Consider the following 21,035-nt stretch of genomic DNA (forward strand, 5'->3'; position numbering starts at 1 on the left):
AACATTTTAAAATGGTGTATATATTTAATAGCAACAAAAACAAAAATAAACATAGCTATAAAATAAAAAATATTTAACCATAAAATTTTATGGGGGTTTACTTAAAGCACTTTCGGAGACGTTGCTACGCAACAAAATGTTAAGCCCACTTTTTTCACCACTAAGGTCGCCCTTCGTACGTTTTAGAACAATATTCTCCGCTGAGTCCTGAGCTGGAAGAGTTAAAGTTATCCATCTTTCCATTACCTCATGGAACGGAAACCAATTGTTGATAACATCTTGGACTAAACGGTTCTTTCGACGGATGAAGGATTCCTTTAAAGTTTGCGGAGCTGTCGGATCCGACTTTTTAACGTCCGCAAAAACAACTACTATCCACTCAGCTATCAGTATAACTACACCTATTCCCATCGCCATAGCAACGAAATAGAACACCCCAGCGAGGTCGGTAAAACGAAGTCGTTTCACTGAAGAGTCGCCACCATGACCTAACATGTGATTAAGATGCTCGCATTGGTCTAGTTCTCCGAAGTATTTGTCCTTTAACCTTTTTAAAACTCCCATATCTTTAAGATTAAGAGCGTGTCTTGCTAGCTGGTGATAGTGAGGAGAATGCTGCGTCATTGCGAATGCAAATACGATCTCACCAAACCCGACTGACACAGTCTTTAACTTACAGCCTGACTGTACAACGATCGAGTCCAAGGCTATTGAGTCCCATAGCAACGCAAATTTCTGTGTCCGAACTAAATCCATTCCCTCGCTTACGTTAGCCACAAAAAAGTCCTTTGGATTTGAAGTATCAGATATAGCGTTATATAGCTTCGCTGCTAACTCAACTCCCGACGATCGAAGTTGAGTCTCAACCGCGCTGTTTTCAACTGTCCCAAACGCGATTTGATTTTGAAGTAGAAGATCTGATATAGATCCAAGGGTGATTGGAATAAAATTTTGGGCAACCACTGCAACCATGTTAGCAGTGTATGAAGCTACGAACGCTACGGCTGCCATATACCATCCTATAGTGACAACTCGTGCTGAAATTGACCGTGGTACTCTTTCTGGTGATTGCCAAAATAAAGCCGCCCACACGAAATAAAATGCGTTGTTTAGACTCATTCCGTTCTCCGCGTCTTTCCGCTCCTCGCGGAGTCTTTTGCTGGATCTAGTTTCTTTTAAATTGGCGGATGAATGTCGCGGAATTGTTTTTGCAATGTCCGCTTTGTCGCTGAGGAAGAACTGTCCTCGCATACCATAAGGACTAACTTTGGATAAAAAACACAGAAATACACTCATAAGAACTACAGCATACCCTATCGCCTTATACATACTCCATGCATAAGGATAAAGGAACGCGTAAGCATTGTACTGAGTAGTGTGGTATTTTCCATCCAGACCTAAAGTTCTGTTTACAATAAACTTTAACCCAAGATTTATAAAACTTGGTAGAAAGTTGACAACTCCTGATCGGTCTGAAGTAATTGTGATTGGACCAGCAGCTAGGTCGGCAACTCCGCGTTTCGTTTCTCCGATCATTCCTGTCCAATTTCCAGTAGCCTCGTTAAAACCTCCATACTGCCCGTCAGCGACGAGTTCAATCGAATATTCGAATCCGGCAGCGGCCGCTAGCTCATTCAGTAAATCGATGCAAAAGCCTACAGAAAAGAAAATACCCAGTATTCTAATGATAAGGCGTTGCACTGAAAGCCATAAGGTTTTGGGTTTGAGTCGCACCAATGCCACACTATTTGCCTTTGAGCCCAGCATTTACGGATATCTTAAACAATATCACAGCCTTATCCAATAAAAATGCAAGCTTTATAGAAAAAGGAAAATAAACATTGCAATTTCTTGAAATACCTGCTAATTTACTCTTATTGTAATACACGAACGGATATTCAACGATTGTCGTCACTCTGACGTGAAATTTGACGTCATCAGCCACATCGACCACCTGCATTTTAAGTTGATTGTCCGAGTCCCATTCTCCTATTATACTCCAGTTTGTGTGGACGGATTGAACGATATCGTATCTTGCTGGACTCACCGAACCTGAACTACTAAAACCTAGGTTCGGGTTGTCACTGGGAGTGGTTAGTATACTAGTTCGTAGCTGAGAAGTAGTTATACCCTGGAAGAAAACAGAAGCACTTTCGTGCAATGTGTAGATACAATTATAGGTTATAATATATCATTGTATACGTTGATTTTAAACAAGTATTTAATTTGCGAAGGCATAGCTTATTTAAAGCACAAAAAAAATATATTTTACTACATAAGGTCATGGGTTCGATCCTCACTGCCTTCATGCTGTAGCATCTATGTAAGGGTAACGGAAACTACTCTATAGTTAGGTTCCAAAGTTGACCTTTTTACATTAAGGGTAAATAAATATATAAAAAACTTTTCTTACATTTTTTCTGGTTTTACAAACTTCTTTTAACCCTTTCTCCAACGCCAGCAAGCTGTCCTTATATTTTTCAGTAATAACGTTACTTGATTGTGGATTTTGTAAATCGTTGTAGTGGAATTGGCGAGTACCAATAACACCTAAAAATAAGTGTTTAAAGTTTTACTTATTTTTTAAACTAACTAGTTTTAGCAGATTTACAAAGAATTTTTGGGTATTAGGCAAATTTAATGCTTGGTAGTCTATTATTGCGTTTTTATCCAAATCTACCTCCAAAATATTGCACCTTGCCTTCAATTACAGCAGGTTTAACATTCTGTGCTGTTATTCCCCCCATCACAATCCACTCCCATCCATTAACTACTGTCATGTTAATCTTATAAGCTTCCTCCAACACTGTATGACCACATGTTATATTTGCACTTAGTATAATAGCATGAGAATCGTACTGGTGGATTTCGTTCAAAATTTCCCGGATTTGTTGACGCTCCAAATGGTCCTTAGGTTAATTTGTAAATAAGATAGAGTTAAAATTTATACATTTATAAAATCTGGTCTTACATTCGTGATTTTAATTGTTGTAATATGGTCACAACTCGTAACTAATATTTGCCTGTGGTAATTTACCCATGCACCACAAATGGCAGTTTTATTTATTTTGAAGACCTATAAATTGGACATATTTATATATATCGTCTACTAAGCTTTATTATATATAAATGTATGTAAAAGTTTCCGTATTTAGATAAAAAATTACGTATTGTTGAAATCCGTTACCTTGAAAAATTTAGCTACTAGAATTTTCCATCTAATTTTTAACGATAATAAATCGATGACTGCCCGTCCATAACTTTCGTCCATTCCCATTATAGATATTTCTGTATGTCTGTAATATCCAAGTAGAGATACAATTGCCTAAAAATTAACAAAATGCAAAAAATTTGATTCTTTTGGTTTGTTTATTTCACAATTCAGTAATTTAAATGTGAAATTCTATAAAATAAATTTAATGTTTATTAATTTTGTGTTCTATACAAATATATGCGTTAATGCAATAAATGTGGTATAAAACGTAAGAAATGCAAGGTCTTCCAAAAATAAAGACGAAATTCGTAGCTAAAACGAAACGCCCTTTTTGCCTTTAGCTTTTTGTGCCTAAATTTTGTCCAAAATAAAGCCTAACTGTTTCTCTATATAATAGCTTTTATAATGCATTACAAAAACTTGGCAAGCTACATAGCATAAACTTAGTTATAAACAGTTTAAAAAGTGCTAGTTTTGCGTATTAAATGAACTATAATCTACTTTTTAGAAATATATTTTATGCAAGTTATAATATTTATTCAATTTTTAAGAATTAGACTAACAAAAATTTTTTCAGATAAGAAAAAGATCTTTAAAATTTCAATAAAACAGGAAAAATTGGATTTAAAACATTTTCGACAACAAAAAGACAAAGATTTAAAGAAAAAAGAAGCTTACCTCTGTCTGAAAGTTATCTGAAGGTAACATACGGATAAGGTTTGGATATTTCAGTTGTTTGCTTAATGATTGTTCACTTGTGTATGGGGCAATATGGACCCAGTCTTTATATACAGCTATAGGGTGTAACTAAAAATAATTAAGTTGAAAACAGTGTGTCTTAGGTTATAATATATTTGTGTATATAAAAGTGTAGGTATGTAGATAGCTATAGAGTGTAACTGAAATTTTAGGCATAATATTATTGTGTAAAATTTAAATTTTTTACTAATGTGGCTTAGGACTATGGATATTTGTGTATAAGTTTGCATGATAGGGCTATTAAATGTGTTTTAAATAATTGTGTATTAACTTAACAGTTAATAAGTATGTTTATTATAGGTTTGTTAATGTTACTTAGGTTTTTAAGATTGAAATTTGTGTATAAACCTGTTTTAAACTTGAGTAGTAAAATATTTGGAGCGGTCTTAACTTACCGATTGTATGTCGTCACTTTTGATTGGACCAATCAGAACGTTGACATCTGTAAACTCGCTTACTAGTTTCGTTAACTTCCATTTTGTTTTGTCTTCAGCAAAAGTGCTAATATCATAAAAACTAGACAGAAAAATAACAGTTTTTAGTAATTATCGTCACTTATAGATATTATAGTGATGAGATAACTTAATTTATATAAACTGTTTTAAAATCAAATTTTTTTTAATGTGTTGGCCTATGTTGTAGGCTTAAGGCTTACCTTTAAAAAGCTTAAAATACAGTTAGCCTAAAATACAGTTTGTAATATATAAGATAAAATTGTAAGTTGAAAGGGTTATATACTTTCTGTTTATTTTCCATATTCCGTCTGCTTCGGCCCGTTCGTTTATTAAATCAACTTCTGAGTTGATTTCACTTTGCTGGTCTGCATTTGCAATTACTGCTATATTAACAACACATGCAGCGTCTTGGCAGTTACAATTTACACTTGCTTGCGCAGGTTTTAAGCTACTCTCGTATATTAAAATGCTTAGAAAAAATCCCAAAAGCAACATTGTTTTTTATAAAACAAAAAAAATTATTTATTCTGTGTGTAAAATTTGCAAACAGTCAACACCCATCTTGTTTTGGTGACATTGTCATCAGTTTTAAATGTCATATTGGTTCGATTATTACACATTATTTTTACTTATGACGTAATTAACGGCCTGGCAAGGTTTTACAAAAATGGCGTTTCACAAACAGAAAAATTAATTAAAAAATGGCGGTTTTTTTTTTCGGAAAAAATTCTTTCTTATAATTTATTTTATTGTGAAAATTAAAGGCTGTGATCTCTGCCAATTATGTTAGTTGAACCATTTTACGTGGTTTGTTTTTTGTCTGGTATTTTACTCCTATTTACTCTGTATTAAGTATCATTGTTTATTTGGATTATGTTCTATTGTTTCAAACCGCCACATGCGATGTTTTATTGTTATGTTCACATTGACAATACAAGATAGTCTTCGCGTGCTTTAGGTAAGGTCAGCAACCTTCAATTCTTGCTATCCTAATTTAAAAGAAAAATATATCTTTTAGGAGTTTATTTTGTGGATAGCAAGTAGCAAATAGCAGCTTCAAACCACTTCTATTTTCAATGTGTAGTTAAACTTGCCTTATTAGATAAAAATTGGGCATAATAAATTGATATACTTCTTATTTAGTTTAAGATAAGGCCTAAAAGTACTTGATAATGAATAGACGACACAGCATAGCTTCTTTTAGTTCTATTGGCAATGGCCCTATATCATTTAAGGTAAGTTTATCTTAACGAACAACTACTTGCATTTTACAAAAGGGTCAGTTATCTTTGTTGTCTTCAGTCAGGCGTTGTACACCCAGAAGAATGGACCCTGGTTGGCGTCCATAAGATGGAAAAACGCGAACCTTTTGATACTTGGTTTGTAGATTTACAAGCCAATATTCTTAGCTGCGCAAAACGACTGGTAATTCCATTTAAAAATTGTTTTTGTGACATTTATAAATCATTCTGTGATCAAACTACTGTATGCCTGCATAAAGAGTAACATAAGCATACTAGCTGTTTTTATTTTTGGGGTATTTTTTTTAAACTTTGTTTTTATTTGGATTTGGTCAAATATTCTGTTTTTTGTTTTAATATAATTGAAGAACGCGTCATTAGAACAACATCCTCACCCGAACGCCAACTTAACTTCTGGCGAACTTAATTACTCTCGTGACGTCATCGAATCTGAGACTGACAGGGTTTTGTATAATGTTTATTTCGAGCGACAACCTTTTAACACTAACCCTGCTTTCTACCATTTGGGGCATGATGAAGAAATTAGGCAATTTAGAGGGCTGTAAACTTAAGATTTATTACAAGCTCTTTATCAACATTTTAGGTCTAATTTATAAACTTTGTTGAATCTAGTTTAAAAGCTTTTTGTACATAATTATGTTAACATTGCCAGATTTTTTATTTGATTACATTTTTACCCCCACACAACGCATCATTTGAATTAATATTTAATAAGATATAACTAGAGAAAGCAGCATTAACATAACATTGACAAGTAGTGAAACATTTAAATTATTTCCACCACCAGTTGTCGTTGTTTCAACTGCTCCCACGGTCGTCGGTTCTGATTGTGACGTGGTGTTTGCTTCTGATGACGCAGTGGTTTCCACCGATGACGTAGTTGGCTCAGGTGGGGTTATATCGTTTAAAAAGAAACCGGTGCTGTCCCAAAAATTACAAACTTCTTCGATTAACTGATCACCGGTAGATGGAGCTGGATAGTCGATTGTTATATGAGACCAAGGCTCAGGGCTAACCTGTTTTAGAAACACAATTATTGATGTAAGCCAGTAGTACGTTTAATGTAAAGGTTCTGCTCTACTTACATAAACTGGCCAATCAGAGAAGTTTTCTAAAGTAACATCAGTGACGTCACCAGAATTAGGGTTTCCAGAGTGAGCAAAGTTACCCCAGAAATAACTAAGTTGGTCGGCAACATTCCAATCTTCTTCGTCAAAATCGTAGCTAAAAATTTAAACCAATCTTATAAAAAACACTTTCTTGCCTTAGTATGTTTTTGAACTTACGCTACTAAAGGATCAGTTCGAAATACGGGGATGTTCTCGGCCGAGTGAAATGCATGTCCACAAGCTTCTTCTACCCATGTGGAGGTACAAGTTGTGTCGTTAGGTCCATGTGCGTATGTGTAAAAATAAACGTCACTGTTTTGTGCTGTATCTGAAGCAAATCTGTAGTTTATACAAAAAAATATTAAATGTGTTTTTGACTTTAATTAAAACTCATTTTTATACCTTGCCATGGTTCTGGATGGGCATACAAATAAACTATCCCCCATTTCTTCACCGAGTACGTATTTATAATCAAACAGCTTTCCTGGATTACCTGCTTTTTCAACATAGAAATCAGTAGCCTTGTCCCCAACCACTTTGCCGAAAACTACTGAGTTAAGTTTCTGAAAAAATAAGTTGTATTTGTTTGTAACTTGCAATGAATGTTAAAGTCTTTTATGTTATTTCAAATTTTAAGTATTACCAAAAAAACTATTTTTTTACCCTGAACTGGTCTTCATTTACTCTGACGGCGTTAGGAATATAAGCTGGAACAAAAATCATCTCCTCGGAGGTTGCTCCCATGATCACATCCTTGTTGCTATGCCAACGACCCTGTTGGAACAACTTGATTGGATCATCAGTATATTCAACACCATCGATTACAGGTCTGAATGGTTCAACTACGCCAAAGATATCATAGTCTTGAAGAGCTTGCACTGACATTACGAATCTTGCGATGTTTAACTTTTCAGAGTCGACATTTCTAAACAAGTATTTTAATATATATATATAAAGTTGTTTTTAAGAATTAATCTTTAACAGTTTCTTAGAGATTTTACACCACAAACCTTAAGCACGTGATTCCTTTCTCTGTACAGTTCAAAGCTTCCATAAATCTATCTGTAACTTCTTTAGCTTCTTCAATATCTGGGTATTTAAATGCAGCAGGATTGCTTTGCACGATCGCATTGTTAAACAGAGGCTCGCTAACGTTGGATAATAGATGGAACATAACTGATTGTGCCCCCGCACTTTGCCCAAACAACGTTACCTAGTATATAAATATTCTTATAGTTTCTTGTTCAAAAAGCATACTTGTCATTGATGCTACATCTTATTATAACAAACCTTGTTTTTGTCGCCTCCAAATTTGTGAATGTTTTGGTGCACCCACTCAAGTGCAAGTTGTTGATCTTTAAGTGCTTGGTTCCCTTTAATAGTTTCATTCTCATCGGAGTAAACCAAAAATCCAAGAGAGGCTAAAAAGCATAGGCTTTTATTAAACACTGTAAATAGACTATAACGCTCTTGTTATATTGTAACTTACCTAATCTATAATTGACTGAAACTACGATGGTGTTTGTGACGTTGCTTAAATATCTTCCATCGTAAATATTAAAAGATCCCGCTCCTATATTAAACCCGCCACCATGGATCCAAAACATTACTGGTAAACGCTCGCTGGGTGGTGCTGTAGAGTTGGTTAAATCAACATTGATTGGAACATGAATGTTTAACACGAGGCATTCTTCTACAAACTACCAAAGAAATTACTGACTTTTAACACATAAATTTTAAACCTTGTTTAGCTTTTTTGCTATAGAATATCTTTAATATTTGTTTTTAATTTGTTAGACTGAGTTAAAAAGGTTGTGTACTTACTTTAATGGCGCAGCCGTTGCATTGGTTATATTGCATACATGCTATAAAGTTATTTGTTCCCACATCTAATTCGCTATTATTGTAGTTGGATGCAGGTTTTGCAATTTTAAACCTGGACATAGAAAGTTCTGGTTTATTGTTTTCATTTGTTGTCGCAAAATATTTTTAAGAATTTTTTAGGTTAGTTAAAGAATTTGGTTTTTACTCTTGCTTAAGAAATTTGTGTTTGGGTTAATGTTTACGTGCCTAAAAATAAAGTTTTTGTTTTAATTTTTGTTTGCTCGAGAACTACAAAAAAATATTGTACGAAGTATATATTTTAGATTTAAGACTAACTGTAGCCTACTTTCTATTCTTACCTGTTTTCCCCGCTTACTTCTTCTCCATAAGGGACACCATAAAATCCATGTGCTTCGGTAAATGTTACTCCAGTTAACAATCCTTGTTCAGTTTTAACCTATGTTGAATGTATTGTTCAGGTTTAATATGCTATAACTATTACCAACATGTAGATATGTTTTACCTTTGGTGGTTCTGTTTGACTTCTAACGTTGTTTGGTTCCAACGGCTTTGAAACAGAGTCATCAATTTTAAATTTTTCATCGCTAATATGCTTTAAAGCTTCTACAATTCCTTTTGCTATCTCATTTGCTGAGCCATTTTGAATTTGGATGAACGATACAGTTAAAACGCTTACCAAAAAATATTTTAACATTTTTACCTTACCCAACGTTGTTTCGACTGTTTAAACAAACTTTAACTTTAATTGCACAAACATCTAATGAAATATCTTACTGGCTTTATTCTATCCACGGTTTTTTTTTGCAATACTTTATCTTAGCAAATATTTGCCTATATGTTAAGACAACAAAAATTTGCAATGTAGGCAAAACTAAAATAAAGTGCTGTTTACGTTAGATTAAGTTTACCCCCAAAATAGTAAAACCTACTGTAGAACTTTAAAACACCGTTGTCTTGTTTTATTATATTTTAATGTTATTTATATCAATACTTAAGTCAATATTTATAAAAGCAACAAAAAAATAAAACTGTCAGATTTTAGCAGAAATATTTTTGTTTAATGGCCTTGCAAACAAGGTTATGTTAAACTGCAAACAAAGTGATATATTACAAACGCACATGACTACATTTCTGTGTGTTGATAAGCTTAATTGTTGGACAATATTGTACAAAATTTTTTAAATTATTTTTATGTTTTGCGTAATATATTATCTGGTTTAACAAATTTAATTAAAAATAACTGTTTTAATTTGAACGTTATCATCAGACAATTGATTGTCAAGTCTAAAGCATTGCTAATATTGACAAACTTAAAAGTAACAACGCCCAAATCGACATTTGATACATTTTCACATTTCCACTTGTTGTTGGTATTGGTGACGTAGTGGTAGGTGACGTAGTGGTAGGTGACGTCACTTCTACGTAATACCCGGTGGTGTCCCAAAAATCACACGCCTCCTCTCGGTAGTTTTCTTCCACCGTTGGACTCCAATAATCGATCAAAATATTTTTTGAAGTTGACCGATTCTGTTAATTACGAAGATAATCAAAATCTAAGTTTATTTTTCGACATTTTGAAATATATTAATCATTTTAACTTACATAAACTGGCCATTCAGGAAAGTTTTTTGCTGCTACGTTAACATCACCGAAATTAGGATCTCCAGAGTGAGCGAAGTTACCCCAAAAATAACTAAATTGATTGGCAACATTGTAATCTTCAGGTGAAAACCGGTACCTGAAAAGTATAACCTTTATTGCCAAAAATTAAAACTCAACTGAAGCTGTAAACATTCAGTATATGCTTGATAGAATAACAAGTATTGTAAATACATCATCACTTACACTCCTAATTCTTCTGATGCAAATACGAAAGGCAGCTCAGCAGCATGAAAAGAATGTCCACATAATTCTTCTGGATACGCCAAAGGACAAGTTGTACCGTTAGGAGCGTGTGCAAATGAATAAAGGAACACTTTGGCACCATCTTGTGTTGTGTCCGATGCAAATCTTCGAATAAAACAAAAAATGTATTTAATAAATGTTGCATTAGCTGAAAGTCCAACAGATAACTTTATATAAAAGCAAAGTGTGCTGTCATTTTTAATCTACTATTATTCCTTTGGAAAAAGTTTAATTACCAACCTTGCCAAGGCTCTACTTGGACAAATGTATCTTCCATCGGTTAGCGCTTGGTTCCAGACATCTGTATAATCGGTTAAACTTCCTGCTTCATTAATATAGTAATCTGAAATCGTTTTACCCAGTTCAACACCGTACAAATCTTCGTTTAGACTCTATAAAAAGAAAAGTTAGTATTTTAATATGTATTCTTGTGATATACTTCGAAATGTTGCCTGTACTTTAATAGACACTAGCTAATAGCCCGTTTACAGTCGGCAATTTAATTGTTATAATATGATTGCAACTCTCAACTAATAATTGCCTGTAATAGTTTACTCATGTACCTCAAATGTTAGTTTTATTTATTCTGTAGGCATATAAATTTGACATACAAGTTAGTTTCATAAGTCTTACTCGAAACAGATTTTCGGTTAGTACTTCTATTCCATCAATTTTTCCGGTGTACTCTTCAGTAGTTGTACCAATGATCATACCCTTGTTGTCATTCCACAGTCCCTGTTGAAACAGTTTTAAAGGCTGGTCTGTAAATTCGATTCCATCAACAACTGGTCGGAATGGTTCGACAATGTTAAACCAGTCATGGTTAACTTCAGCTTCTTCTGAGATAAGGTAGCCTGCGTCAACTAGTTCTTTAAAGGTTTTTGATCTAAGAACAAATTGTAAAATATTATAAGTTATTGCAGCAAGGCAGTATAAAATATTATAATTTGCAGTAGTTTTACATTGCCAATATTGCAACTAACATTGGCCTTTTTATCTAAATATTAACTAGCACTGTATACTTACCGTAAGCACTGAATGCCTTGCCCATTGCAACCCGTAAAATTCAGCAACTTTGCTGTTGTTCTCTTTGCTTCCTCTAACGTTGTATATTGGTAAAATAATCCGTTACTTTGTTGAATGGCGTTCTTGTACAAAGGTCTGCTTACATTTGAAACGGTATGGAATATTACAGATTGTGCACCAGAGCTCTCTCCAAATATGGTTATCTGTGTAGTAATAAGTGAGTTACATAATGGATTGTAATAAATGTATAGTTAAGTGATCTAACCTTGTCTTTGTCGCCTCCAAACTTGTGGATGTTTTGTTGTACCCAACTAAGTGCAAGTTGTTGATCTTTAAATCCTTGGTTGCCATTGATGGTTTCATTTTCATCTGAGTAAACCAGAAAACCCAGAGAACCTAAAGTTAACAATATTTAGCAATGTTTTCCTAATAATTTAAGGTTGGATGCAACAATGATTGGTCCTCACTTAATCTGCAGTTGATTGCAACGACTATTGCATTTGTTGAATTACTGAGATACCTTCCATCAAATAAAGGCAAATTAGCGGACACGGTCCTAAACCCGCCACCATGAATCCAAAACAAAATCGGCAACAGCTCGCTAGGTGGTGCAGAAGAGTTGCTTAAATCAACATTGGTTGGAACATGAACGTTTAACACGAGACATTCTTCAGTTTGCTGTAAAATTTTTATAAAACCTTATTTACACAAGCATTAGCCTATGCTTACCTACCAATGTTTACATAAGATAAAGAAAAATTTGTAAGCTTTTGTTCTTACTATTATATCGTCGTCGCAAAACCCAAAGGAACAGTTATACAACCGCTGAGGGCAATATATATTTGAAGTGTTTGAAACATTCAGTTCTCCGTTGTCGTACTTTTGAGCAGGGGACGCTTCTGTAAACCTAAATATTACAAACACATAATTTATTAACTTGTATTTTCTGCTAAAAATATCTTATAAGCATGTGTTTTAACCTGTTTTGCCCGCTTACATCACTGCCATAAGGAACTCCATAAAACGCATGTGCTTCGTTAAATGTTACTCCAGTTAATATTCCTTGTTCAGTTTTAACCTAAATTCATCAGAAACTTATTAATAATAATTTGTTTTAAAGTCCATAATATATATTGTTTGAGAACTATACCAATGCTTACAAACCTTTGGAGAGTTAACCACAGCCAATCCAAAGCAGATGTTGTTGATACAACATAAAAGTACAACTTTTATAAATATACTTTTTTCCATTGTTAGATGATAATAGATTATACCTGCTTACTAAAAACCTTTCGCAAATAAAGATATTTGCAATCACTTTAAAATTATTTGCTGGCTTAGCAACTTTTCTTTACACTTGTGGTTCTAAGTTAAACAAGCGGTTTAACAATGAATTGAAGATATCATGTTATTAATCTCTGGGGAAAATTTATGATGTATGTTCTATTATACCACATGCTTTATAAGGAGTTGTTTAAATTCCGACCACGAGACCAAGAAAAAAAGTTAATTTATTTTTTCAGATTGGTTTATTACGTAAATCTACAATTTGTATTACATTATTAACATTGTTATAATTGCTACTAGTGATTAAACTGCATTAAAATTTGTTACATTTTGGTCTAAAATAACAGTTGAATAAAAATTGTCGACAAACAAAAAATTGACAACGCCCCGAATGACATTTGAGAAACTTTTACACTTCCACTAGTTGTGGTTACTGGTGGCGCTGTTGTCTCTGACGTCACTTCTACGTAATACCCGGTGGTGTCCCAGAAGTCGCAGATTTCTTTTCTGTAGTTTTGTTCGACTGTCGGGTTCGGAGAATCAAACAAAATATTTTTCCAACTCGAATTAACCTATAAAAATTTTTAATTTACAATTGAAATATTTAAATAAACATTTTTTGAGTTATTTTGTTTCTATTTGATAACTTACATAAACTGGCCAATCAGAAAAGTTTTCTGAATTAATATTAGTGACGTCACCAGAATTAGGGTCACCAGAGTAAGCGAAGTTTCCCCAGAAATAACTGAATTGATCGGCAACATTGTCGTCATTTTCGTTTGCATTATAGCTGTCAGTACACAAAATTAATCATTATAGTTTTCAAAAGTTTAACTATAGGTTACTTAGTAAAGTAGTGGGTTTACCCGCCTTACCTTCTGCCATAAGAAGAGTGTTATTGAATTTGACACTTCAAGTATATTATTACCTTATTAGTGGTGTTGTTCTCATAACGTAAATGTTCTCTGCGGTATGAAAGGCATGCCCACATTCTGTATTAGTCCAAGTTAGGTTACATGTTGGACCATTAGGTCCTAGTGCTAGGGAGTATAAAAAGACCGAATCAGGGTTTTGTGCTGTTTCAGATGCAAACCTGTTTGAATAAAAGTATTGGCGGTTTACTTATTGAGTTACTATCTTGTTTATAAATATGCTTAAACTAATGTATTCATTGCTGTTCAAGATTCTTTATCCTCGATGTAGGAAGGTCGAATGCGCGACCTAAACATAGAGTAACATCAGTTACTCTAACCCAGTCTCTAATTGCCTTTTTTTTTATTTATATATAATTGCGCGGTAAATATGCTGCTGATCAAGTGCTGGCTCAGCAGGAGTTCATACCATTTATGGGGCCTTACCCAAGGCGCTACAGCATGAGAGCAGTGGGGATTGAACCCACGACTTCATGGTGGTGTAGCAAGTGTTCTTACTTCTACAGCACACTTTGTTTGTTTAAGTGTATAACGTTTGACTTCACTACAATTTAATTTCACCTTGTCAGTATTCTTGATCCACACACGAAAAGCGAATCTGAGGTTACTTGGTCGTTTAAGTATCTTAAATTTGTTTCATCAGCTGGATTTCCCACCGTATTTAAATAGAAATCCGCCACGGAGCTGCCAATAACAGGTCCGAAAGCGATAACTTGTAATTGCTAAAAAAGCAAAAAAGTTGATATTGTTAAATTTACATGTCATTAAATGTAAAATTAAGACTCTATAAGTATGCCAAAATTGTTTTTGGTAAAAGTTTAAAGTATTTACCCGAAATTGAGTTTCATTAATTGGTGGGTTATCTGGATTAGGGTAAGTAACTATTTCCTCTGTATTCGTTCCCACGATCACGTGTTTGTCACTATGCCAACGACCTTGTTGAAACAATGTGATTGGCTGATCTTTAAATTCAATTCCATCTATCACAGGTCGATAAGGCTCGTAAAGCCCATCTGGGTTCATTTGTAATATTGATGCAACCATCATTTGGGCTCCACTGAGATCAAGTTCAGTCACATCTTTTGCTCTAAATTCGTGTGTTTGTAAAACATAAATATTTGTTAATTTTTTTCGGGTTTTAAAATTTTGTGGTTTCGAGAAAGAATATCACTGTACTTACATTTGGATAACCATGGCTTAGTCTAACAGCATTTTATAAAACGAACCCAAGTTTTGTACAACAATTTACAATGGCTGTAAATTTACAAACCTAAGACATGCGATCCCTCCTTGAACACAGTCTGTAAAATTTAGAAAAAGTGCTGTGTCAATTCTCGCTTGCTCAGGGGTATTCATTTTAATTCCAACCGGATTGCTTTGTTGTATTGCTTTGCTGAACATTAGAGCACTCGCATCTGACACTAGATGTAACATCACTGATTGGGCTCCAGCACTATTGCCAAATATTATAACCTTGATTTTGTAAAAAGATTATTAGGCATGTTACTTTATATTTATCGTGTTTATGTCTTAGTTTCTTTACTAGTTGAAATATATAAAAGTAAGCTTTTTTAGTAAGAGAAAGGCTAAGTAGTGTTTACTTAGGTCACAAAAAATTGTTAATATATTTTGTTAAATTTGTAATTGATTGATTTTGATTTAAATTGGTCACATCTGCGTTAAGCTTCTTTTTTGAACTGTATCTGAAGGTGTTGGTATAAAGTAATGTTTACTACAGTTAGTTATGCATGTACCTTGTCTTTGTCGCCTCCAAACTTGTGGATGTTTTGTTGTACCCAACTAAGTGCAAGTTGTTGATCTTTGAATCCTTGGTTGCCATTGATGGTTTCATCATTATCTGAATAAACCAAAAATCCAAGAGAACCTAGAAAAAATGTTAAATGTTGAAAACCACTTTTCACAATACAATAGCTTGTCTAGTTTTAGTTTTTTTTAACTAGCTATGATCCCGGTTTACACAAGCAAGTTTCAAAAGACATTTATTAACAAAGACTAACCTACTCTGTAGTTGATAGATACTACAACCGTGTTTGTTACTTCGCTTAAATATCTCCCGTCGAATCTCGGGTATGATCCTGCTCCTGTCAGAAAGGAGCCACCATGTATCCAAAACATTACTGGTAAACGCTCGCTAGGTGGTGCAGAAGAGTTGGTTAAATTGACACTGGTTGGGACATAAATGTTTAACACGAGGCATTCTTCTGTATACTTTAAAATAAAACGAATATCGACGTTACATTAAGTTTAAAAAGGCGAAGTGTTACCAGCGTTTTTTTCCCCAACGAAGCCTTAATTGCTAAACCTTTTATTACCGTGATGTTATCACATATTTCCTCTAAACAATAACTCTCAGATTGATAGCAAGATATGTAATTATTCACAGACACATCCAACTCTGAATTGGTGTAATTCTTAGCAGGAGAAGGATATTTAAACCTAGAAAAAAATTCAAGGTGGTTTAAATTACGATAACAACATCATTATTTTAGATTTAGAGCACATTCTTTGATTTTTTTACCTGTTTTGCCCGCTTACATCACTGCCATAAGGAACTCCATAAAACGCATGTGCTTCGTTAAATCTTACTCCAGTTAATATTCCTTGTTCTGTTTCAACCTAAATACATTACAAGTTTAAAATTTAACATCTTAAACCAGCATATATTTTTTAAATGGTATACCTTTGATTGGTTTTGCGACCTTACACGAATAAATTGCAAGCAACAAATAGATAAAATCACTACTAAACTGATTGCTTTCATTATTCAGAATTCAAATTCCCAGACAAAGTTAAAGTTTATTCTGTGTTTTTTAGTTAGCTTATATACCAGTACGGTTATTAATAACCTATTTGTTGATGATGGAATATTTACCTTAACGTTGGTGATCAAATATTGGCTTAACAAAGATAAAGCAAAATCTGTCAATTTTTATTTTAGTCATAACCTTTTGCTTAAAGATAATGTTATAACCTTTACCATACTTTAATTTTATCTTTTGTGTGTTCTTCTGACGAAATTTCTCAATAATGGTAACGCTAGTAGTTCAATATTTAACATTGCCTAAAATTTCTTTTATTTTAGCGTGAAAATTACAAAGTCATTTTAAACGAATATTGGGAGAAAATTTAACTGAATTAGGTTACGAAGATGTTGTTATGTACATATGAACTATGTTTAAAAATGGTCAAAAAATGTTAAATTAATAGAGCAAAGGTGATAAAGGCAACGAAACCTAAATTTGTTAAAATCTTAATTTTATTTCCATCTGACGTAGTGGTTGTTATCACATTCGATGGTTGTGTTGTTGTTTCTTTTTGTGTCGTCGTGGTACTGGGTGTCGTCGTGGTACTGGGTGTCGTCGACTGTTCAACTGATGACGTCACCACTGGATTAGCCATCGTGGTTGATGACGTCAAGTCGACGAAATATCCGGTGCTGTCCCAAAAATCGCACTCTTCTTTCTTGTAATTGTTCTCTATTAAACCGGACGGGGAATCTATTTTAAAATTTCTCCATAAGTTCCCATTCTGAAATTGCAAAAATAAAATATTTAAAAAAAGTAAAACTAAAACGACTTTCGCGATGAAAAGGACTTGTTTAAATGTTGAAATAAACCAATATCAATAAAATAAGACTTGTATTTAATAAAAACCTAAATAAGTACGATCAAAAAACAAGTTTAAAGCAGTGCTATGTATATTTTCCTTTAGAAATTCTATTTTATTTACACTTACATAAGCTGGCCAATCAGGGTAGTTATCTGAAGCAACATCAGTGACGTCACCAGAATTAGGGTCACCCGAATGGGCGAAGTTTCCCCAGAAATAACTGAGTTGGTCAGACGACTGCTGGTCTGCTGGTGTGAACTCATAACTAAACATAAGTTTGTAAAAATAAATATTTTAAAAAATGGCCAAATTGCTATGAAATTTTTAAGTCTTTTTCATGTAGAAAGCTTATTCTTACTTACTCTGTAAACTGCGAGGTTCGAAATACGTACATCACTTCCGCTCCGTGGTAAGCATAACCACATACGTTAGGATCCCCACTACAAGTCGGCCCGTTCATTCCTTGTGCGAACGAATACAAATAAACACTGTCGCTAGATGATGCTGTCTGCGATGCTAACCTATAACGTTATGTGCACGTTAAAGTCACCCTAGTTCAGAAGGGTGGTATATAGGTCATAAAATTGGATTTTGAGCAAAAAGGTTCTGAGTTTGAGCCGCATCGATGCCACATTATTCGCTCTTAATACTTGTTATTTAGTGTGTTTTAAAAAAATTCTTGTTTTTTTACTTTTTTACTCTTATTTAAATCAGTTTTAAATACCTTGCTAATGTCCTTGTTGGACAAACAAAATAACTGTCTCCAGCAACATCGCCAAGAACGTATTTGTAATTAAATAACCTGCCCGGGTTCCCATGTAATTCTACGTAAAAGTCAGATATTTGTTGGCCTAATACATCACCGTACAACGCTTGAAGGACTCTCTATTCATTTAAAAAAAGTTACATTTAGTAGCTATAGAATTATACTCAATTCCAATCTCTTAAATTAATTTTAAGTATATAACTTACTGTAAAAATTTGCTTGGGAACTGGTATGTTGTCAGGAATCAGTTCTGGAAGGTGAATAACTTCATCTCTATTCGAACCAAGAATTAATGTTTTGTTAGTTTGCCAAGCCCCTTGTTGAAACATCTTTAACGGGTCATCTTTGTACTCAACTCCATCTATTACAGGTCTGAATGGTTCAATTGCACCAAAGATATCTCGGTCAAGTCGAATGCTTTCAACAGCTATGAAAAGGTCAAAATTTGCAATTTGATCAGACGAGATGTTTCTGCAGAAAATATCGTTCGTTTTAATACTGCTTTAGTATAGCACTGTTTAGAAAGTGTTAATGTTAAACTGTTTAAAACTGTTGCAAGGTTAGGTTTGTTTATAAAACTGATTTGAAGAATCTGTAAGTTTCAATTAATAGATTAGATATTACCTTAAACAAGCAATTCCTTGGTTCAAGCAACCAGTTGCATTTAATAACCGTTCAGTGTAAACCTTTGCCTCGTTAAGACTTTGGTATTTAAATATTGCTGGATTGCTTTGTTGTAATGCATGTCTAAACATTGGAGCACTGGCATCAGATAACAGATGGAACATCACGGATTGAGCTCCTGCGCTGTTGCCAAAAATTGTCACCTGAAATATATTTGGCAACACTGAATGTAACCTTCAGTTTTATGAAGTCGTAAAAAACTTAATGACCTACATTAAATTTCGTGGAAATCGTATAGAAAGTAATTAAACGAAAAACAAGGTCAGCATAGCTTTTGTTTACCTTGTCTTTGTCTCCTCCAAACTTGTGGATGTTTTGTTGCACCCAAGTAAGTGCAAGTTGTTGATCTTTTAGTCCTTGGTTGCCATTGATGGTTTCATCATTGTCTGAGTAAACCAAGAATCCAAGAGAACCTGCCGAAGAATTGTTGCTTTATAGTTAATAAACTTGATGGTAAATCTCGGAAACTTACCTAATCTGTAGTTAACGGTCACTACAATTGCTCCAGTTTTTTCAGATAAGAACCGTCCATCATAGATCCGGCTTGATCCTGCTCCACCGGAAAATGCGCCACCGTGTATCCAGAACAGTACTGGTAATCTGTCACTGGGAGGCGTTGAAGAGTCCAGCAAGTTCACTGCAGTGGGGACGTGAACGTTAAGGACTAGACAATCTTCCACTTCCTGTAAAAAATATTTTCTATATAAATTTCCTTTAACTTCTACAACTAATAAGCGTTAAACTTACGTTTTCGTCGGGTGTACCACGTTGTACGCAACGAATACGACTAAGTTGCGTCCCATTGAAACCTTCGGGCGGGTATTGACCAACTGCTACTGGTGGCTTATACCTATTAAAAACATACAATAAACCTTGGTTTAACTTGGTATGAAAAAACATGTATTTGTTTCGTAGATATACGCACAACACTTAGTTTTATGTCACTGTAGCTAACCTGTTCTCCCCGCCTGTTGTTTCTCCGTAAGGAATTCCGTTAAATGCATGAGCTTCTGCCAAAGTAGCCCCATAGACAATCCCGTTTAATGTTTCAACCTTTTAATAAAAAAAATTTAAATTAACTATTTGTTAAGGCGAAAAGTAATTTACGCAAAGTTTTTAATAGTTCTTACTTGAGCTTGGCCGAGTATTTCATAACTTTCATCAAATGTTTCAGGTACTAGATATTTTGTTTCTGATAACTCACTAGCTAGATCATAATCTTTGTCCACCATATGTCGAATAATATGACCCAAGTCCTCGGCAATATTATTTCCATAACAAAACGAAATAAAGAAAGTCAAAAATAAAACAACTTTGATACCAAGTCTCATATTTGGTCCTATAACAAATATTTTACCTAAAAAATAAAAACATTTTATTAATTCGTGTTAAAATAAAAAACCTGATTAAAGACCTAAATTATCTGTAAAACAGAAAACAAAATGCTTGTTTAAAATTTTTTTTAACATGTTACTGAGTAAATGTTTCTGCTAAATGAACATTAAATTAATCAAGGACACATTTAAGTGAAAGTACCCAGTACCTTGGCACGAAAAAAGTACTAAAAATTCTTTTGTTTTTTGTTTAGGTAATTTTGTAAGAGATTGGCGTGCATCGACTTCGCCTATAAATCGTAAAACGATTAAATTTTTGTTTATTGTTAAAAAATTATGATGTTAATTGTTTGTTTAACTAACAAGTTTGACGTAAGCTTGGAAAAAAGTTTTGATAAACAAATCGTAAAGTTCTACTTAATAGCTTAGATTGATTAGTTGGGTGTTTGTTTTAACTTTTTATTGCCGTGTTCCGTTTTTTTATGAGCAAGGTTACATCAATAATATTTGATTGTTTTAACTTTCCAAATGAACTGTGCCAAAACTTGTCTAATAAATGTATACGTACTTTTTTTGGTTAGTATATGTATTTATCCTCGGTGGGAGAAAGTCGAATGCGCGACTTTAACATAAAGTTACATTAGTTACTCCGACCCAGTCTCGAGTTGCCTGTGGCAGTTTGGGATCTTATAGATTATAATTGTCCAATAAATATGCTTCTGATTAAGTGCTGGCTCAGCAAGAGCTCAAACTGTTTGTAGCGCCTTACTCAAGGTCGCTACAGCATAAGATCAGTGGGGATTGAACTCACGATCTCATGTGTGCCA

General features: G+C 33.9%; 6 protein-coding genes across 7 annotated transcripts; 1 reads left to right on the forward strand and 5 right to left on the reverse strand.

Annotated features, from left to right (window-relative positions):
• Positions 1-87: 87 nt before the first annotated feature.
• Positions 88-5,287, reverse strand: LOC145760343 (glutamate receptor 1-like). The gene is given in 8 exon segments (XM_082574207.1): positions 88-1,655; positions 1,861-2,131; positions 2,414-2,550; positions 2,681-2,909; positions 3,188-3,325; positions 3,893-4,051; positions 4,369-4,489; positions 5,271-5,287. Coding segments are annotated over 8 exon segments (2,640 nt in total).
• Positions 5,288-5,570: 283 nt separating this feature from the next.
• On the forward strand, positions 5,571-6,360 carry LOC145759962 (uncharacterized). Of its 2 annotated transcripts, none has more exons than XM_082573816.1 (3): positions 5,571-5,663; positions 5,731-5,853; positions 6,038-6,360. In XM_082573816.1, the coding sequence occupies exons 1-3, from the start codon at positions 5,601-5,603 to the stop codon at positions 6,233-6,235; spliced, it is 384 nt and encodes a 127-aa protein (XP_082429942.1). In that variant the 5' UTR covers positions 5,571-5,600; the 3' UTR covers positions 6,236-6,360. The 2 variants fall into 2 exon arrangements, with proteins under 2 accessions (XP_082429942.1, XP_082429943.1); XM_082573817.1 differs by having other exon boundaries at positions 5,576-5,663; positions 5,712-5,853.
• Positions 6,361-6,397: 37 nt separating this feature from the next.
• On the reverse strand, positions 6,398-9,338 carry LOC145760344 (cholinesterase-like). Its single transcript, XM_082574208.1, has 11 exons — positions 9,147-9,338; positions 8,983-9,080; positions 8,624-8,735; positions 8,289-8,499; positions 8,090-8,220; positions 7,810-8,012; positions 7,463-7,724; positions 7,202-7,362; positions 6,977-7,138; positions 6,776-6,914; positions 6,398-6,706 (listed from the first exon to the last, which is right to left on the reverse strand). Exons 1-11 carry the CDS (start codon positions 9,336-9,338, stop codon positions 6,398-6,400), a joined length of 1,980 nt encoding a protein of 659 aa, XP_082430334.1.
• A 312-nt stretch (positions 9,339-9,650) lies between these two features.
• On the reverse strand, positions 9,651-12,939 carry LOC145759329 (para-nitrobenzyl esterase-like). Its single transcript, XM_082573133.1, has 11 exons — positions 12,740-12,939; positions 12,556-12,653; positions 12,356-12,482; positions 12,043-12,253; positions 11,841-11,971; positions 11,576-11,778; positions 11,183-11,435; positions 10,790-10,941; positions 10,490-10,654; positions 10,247-10,382; positions 9,651-10,171 (listed from the first exon to the last, which is right to left on the reverse strand). The coding sequence occupies exons 1-11, from the start codon at positions 12,824-12,826 to the stop codon at positions 9,929-9,931; spliced, it is 1,806 nt and encodes a 601-aa protein (XP_082429259.1). The 5' UTR covers positions 12,827-12,939; the 3' UTR covers positions 9,651-9,928.
• Positions 12,940-13,185: 246 nt separating this feature from the next.
• Positions 13,186-16,576, reverse strand: LOC145760345 (crystal protein-like). Its single transcript, XM_082574209.1, has 12 exons — positions 16,496-16,576; positions 16,334-16,431; positions 16,128-16,251; positions 15,813-16,023; positions 15,549-15,679; positions 15,065-15,267; positions 14,626-14,881; positions 14,356-14,516; positions 13,791-13,955; positions 13,524-13,652; positions 13,276-13,423; positions 13,186-13,197 (listed from the first exon to the last, which is right to left on the reverse strand). The coding sequence occupies exons 1-12, from the start codon at positions 16,574-16,576 to the stop codon at positions 13,186-13,188; spliced, it is 1,719 nt and encodes a 572-aa protein (XP_082430335.1).
• Positions 16,577-17,010: 434 nt separating this feature from the next.
• LOC145760346 (crystal protein-like) lies at positions 17,011-20,205 on the reverse strand. The gene is made up of 11 exons (XM_082574210.1): positions 20,005-20,205; positions 19,830-19,927; positions 19,622-19,724; positions 19,347-19,557; positions 19,157-19,287; positions 18,815-19,017; positions 18,397-18,661; positions 18,149-18,309; positions 17,787-17,945; positions 17,551-17,689; positions 17,011-17,343 (listed from the first exon to the last, which is right to left on the reverse strand). Exons 1-11 carry the CDS (start codon positions 20,203-20,205, stop codon positions 17,011-17,013), a joined length of 2,004 nt encoding a protein of 667 aa, XP_082430336.1.
• Between the last annotated feature and the right edge of the window lie 830 nt (positions 20,206-21,035).

Source organism: Corella eumyota, chromosome 7 (assembly GCF_963082875.1).
Source record: "Corella eumyota chromosome 7, kaCorEumy4.1, whole genome shotgun sequence".
NCBI lineage: Eukaryota > Metazoa > Chordata > Ascidiacea > Phlebobranchia > Corellidae > Corella > Corella eumyota.

What these genes read in the sequence shown, in the direction of transcription:
- LOC145759962 (XM_082573816.1), top strand. Translation starts at nt 5,601, where the DNA reads ATGAATAGACGACACAGCATAGCTTCTTTTAGTTCTATTGGCAATGGC. An exon ending in ATGGCCCTATATCATTTAAG is followed by an intron (nt 5,664 to 5,730) that starts GTAAGTTTATCT and finishes TGTTGTCTTCAG; the next exon opens with TCAGGCGTTGTACACCCAGA. An exon ending in TTAGCTGCGCAAAACGACTG is followed by an intron (nt 5,854 to 6,037) that starts GTAATTCCATTT and finishes ATATAATTGAAG; the next exon opens with AACGCGTCATTAGAACAACA.
- LOC145760344 (XM_082574208.1), bottom strand. Translation starts at nt 9,338, where the DNA reads ATGTTAAAATATTTTTTGGTAAGCGTTTTAACTGTATCGTTCATCCAA. An exon ending in GTCAAACAGAACCACCAAAG is followed by an intron (nt 9,081 to 9,146) that starts GTAAAACATATC and finishes CATTCAACATAG; the next exon opens with GTTAAAACTGAACAAGGATT. An exon ending in TTGGAGGCGACAAAAACAAG is followed by an intron (nt 8,013 to 8,089) that starts GTTTGTTATAAT and finishes TTTATATACTAG; the next exon opens with GTAACGTTGTTTGGGCAAAG.
- LOC145759329 (XM_082573133.1), bottom strand. Translation starts at nt 12,826, where the DNA reads ATGGAAAAAAGTATATTTATAAAAGTTGTACTTTTATGTTGTATCAAC. An exon ending in TAACCGAAAATCTGTTTCGA is followed by an intron (nt 10,942 to 11,182) that starts GTAAGACTTATG and finishes TTCTTTTTATAG; the next exon opens with AGTCTAAACGAAGATTTGTA. An exon ending in CCAAGTAGAGCCTTGGCAAG is followed by an intron (nt 10,655 to 10,789) that starts GTTGGTAATTAA and finishes TTTTATTCGAAG; the next exon opens with ATTTGCATCGGACACAACAC.
- LOC145760345 (XM_082574209.1), bottom strand. Translation starts at nt 16,576, where the DNA reads ATGAAAGCAATCAGTTTAGTAGTGATTTTATCTATTTGTTGCTTGCAA. An exon ending in TTGGAGGCGACAAAGACAAG is followed by an intron (nt 15,268 to 15,548) that starts GTACATGCATAA and finishes TACAAAATCAAG; the next exon opens with GTTATAATATTTGGCAATAG. An exon ending in GGATCAAGAATACTGACAAG is followed by an intron (nt 13,956 to 14,355) that starts GTGAAATTAAAT and finishes TTATTCAAACAG; the next exon opens with GTTTGCATCTGAAACAGCAC.
- LOC145760346 (XM_082574210.1), bottom strand. Translation starts at nt 20,205, where the DNA reads ATGAGACTTGGTATCAAAGTTGTTTTATTTTTGACTTTCTTTATTTCG. An exon ending in GACCGTTAACTACAGATTAG is followed by an intron (nt 19,288 to 19,346) that starts GTAAGTTTCCGA and finishes ATTCTTCGGCAG; the next exon opens with GTTCTCTTGGATTCTTGGTT. An exon ending in TTGGAGGAGACAAAGACAAG is followed by an intron (nt 19,018 to 19,156) that starts GTAAACAAAAGC and finishes AATATATTTCAG; the next exon opens with GTGACAATTTTTGGCAACAG.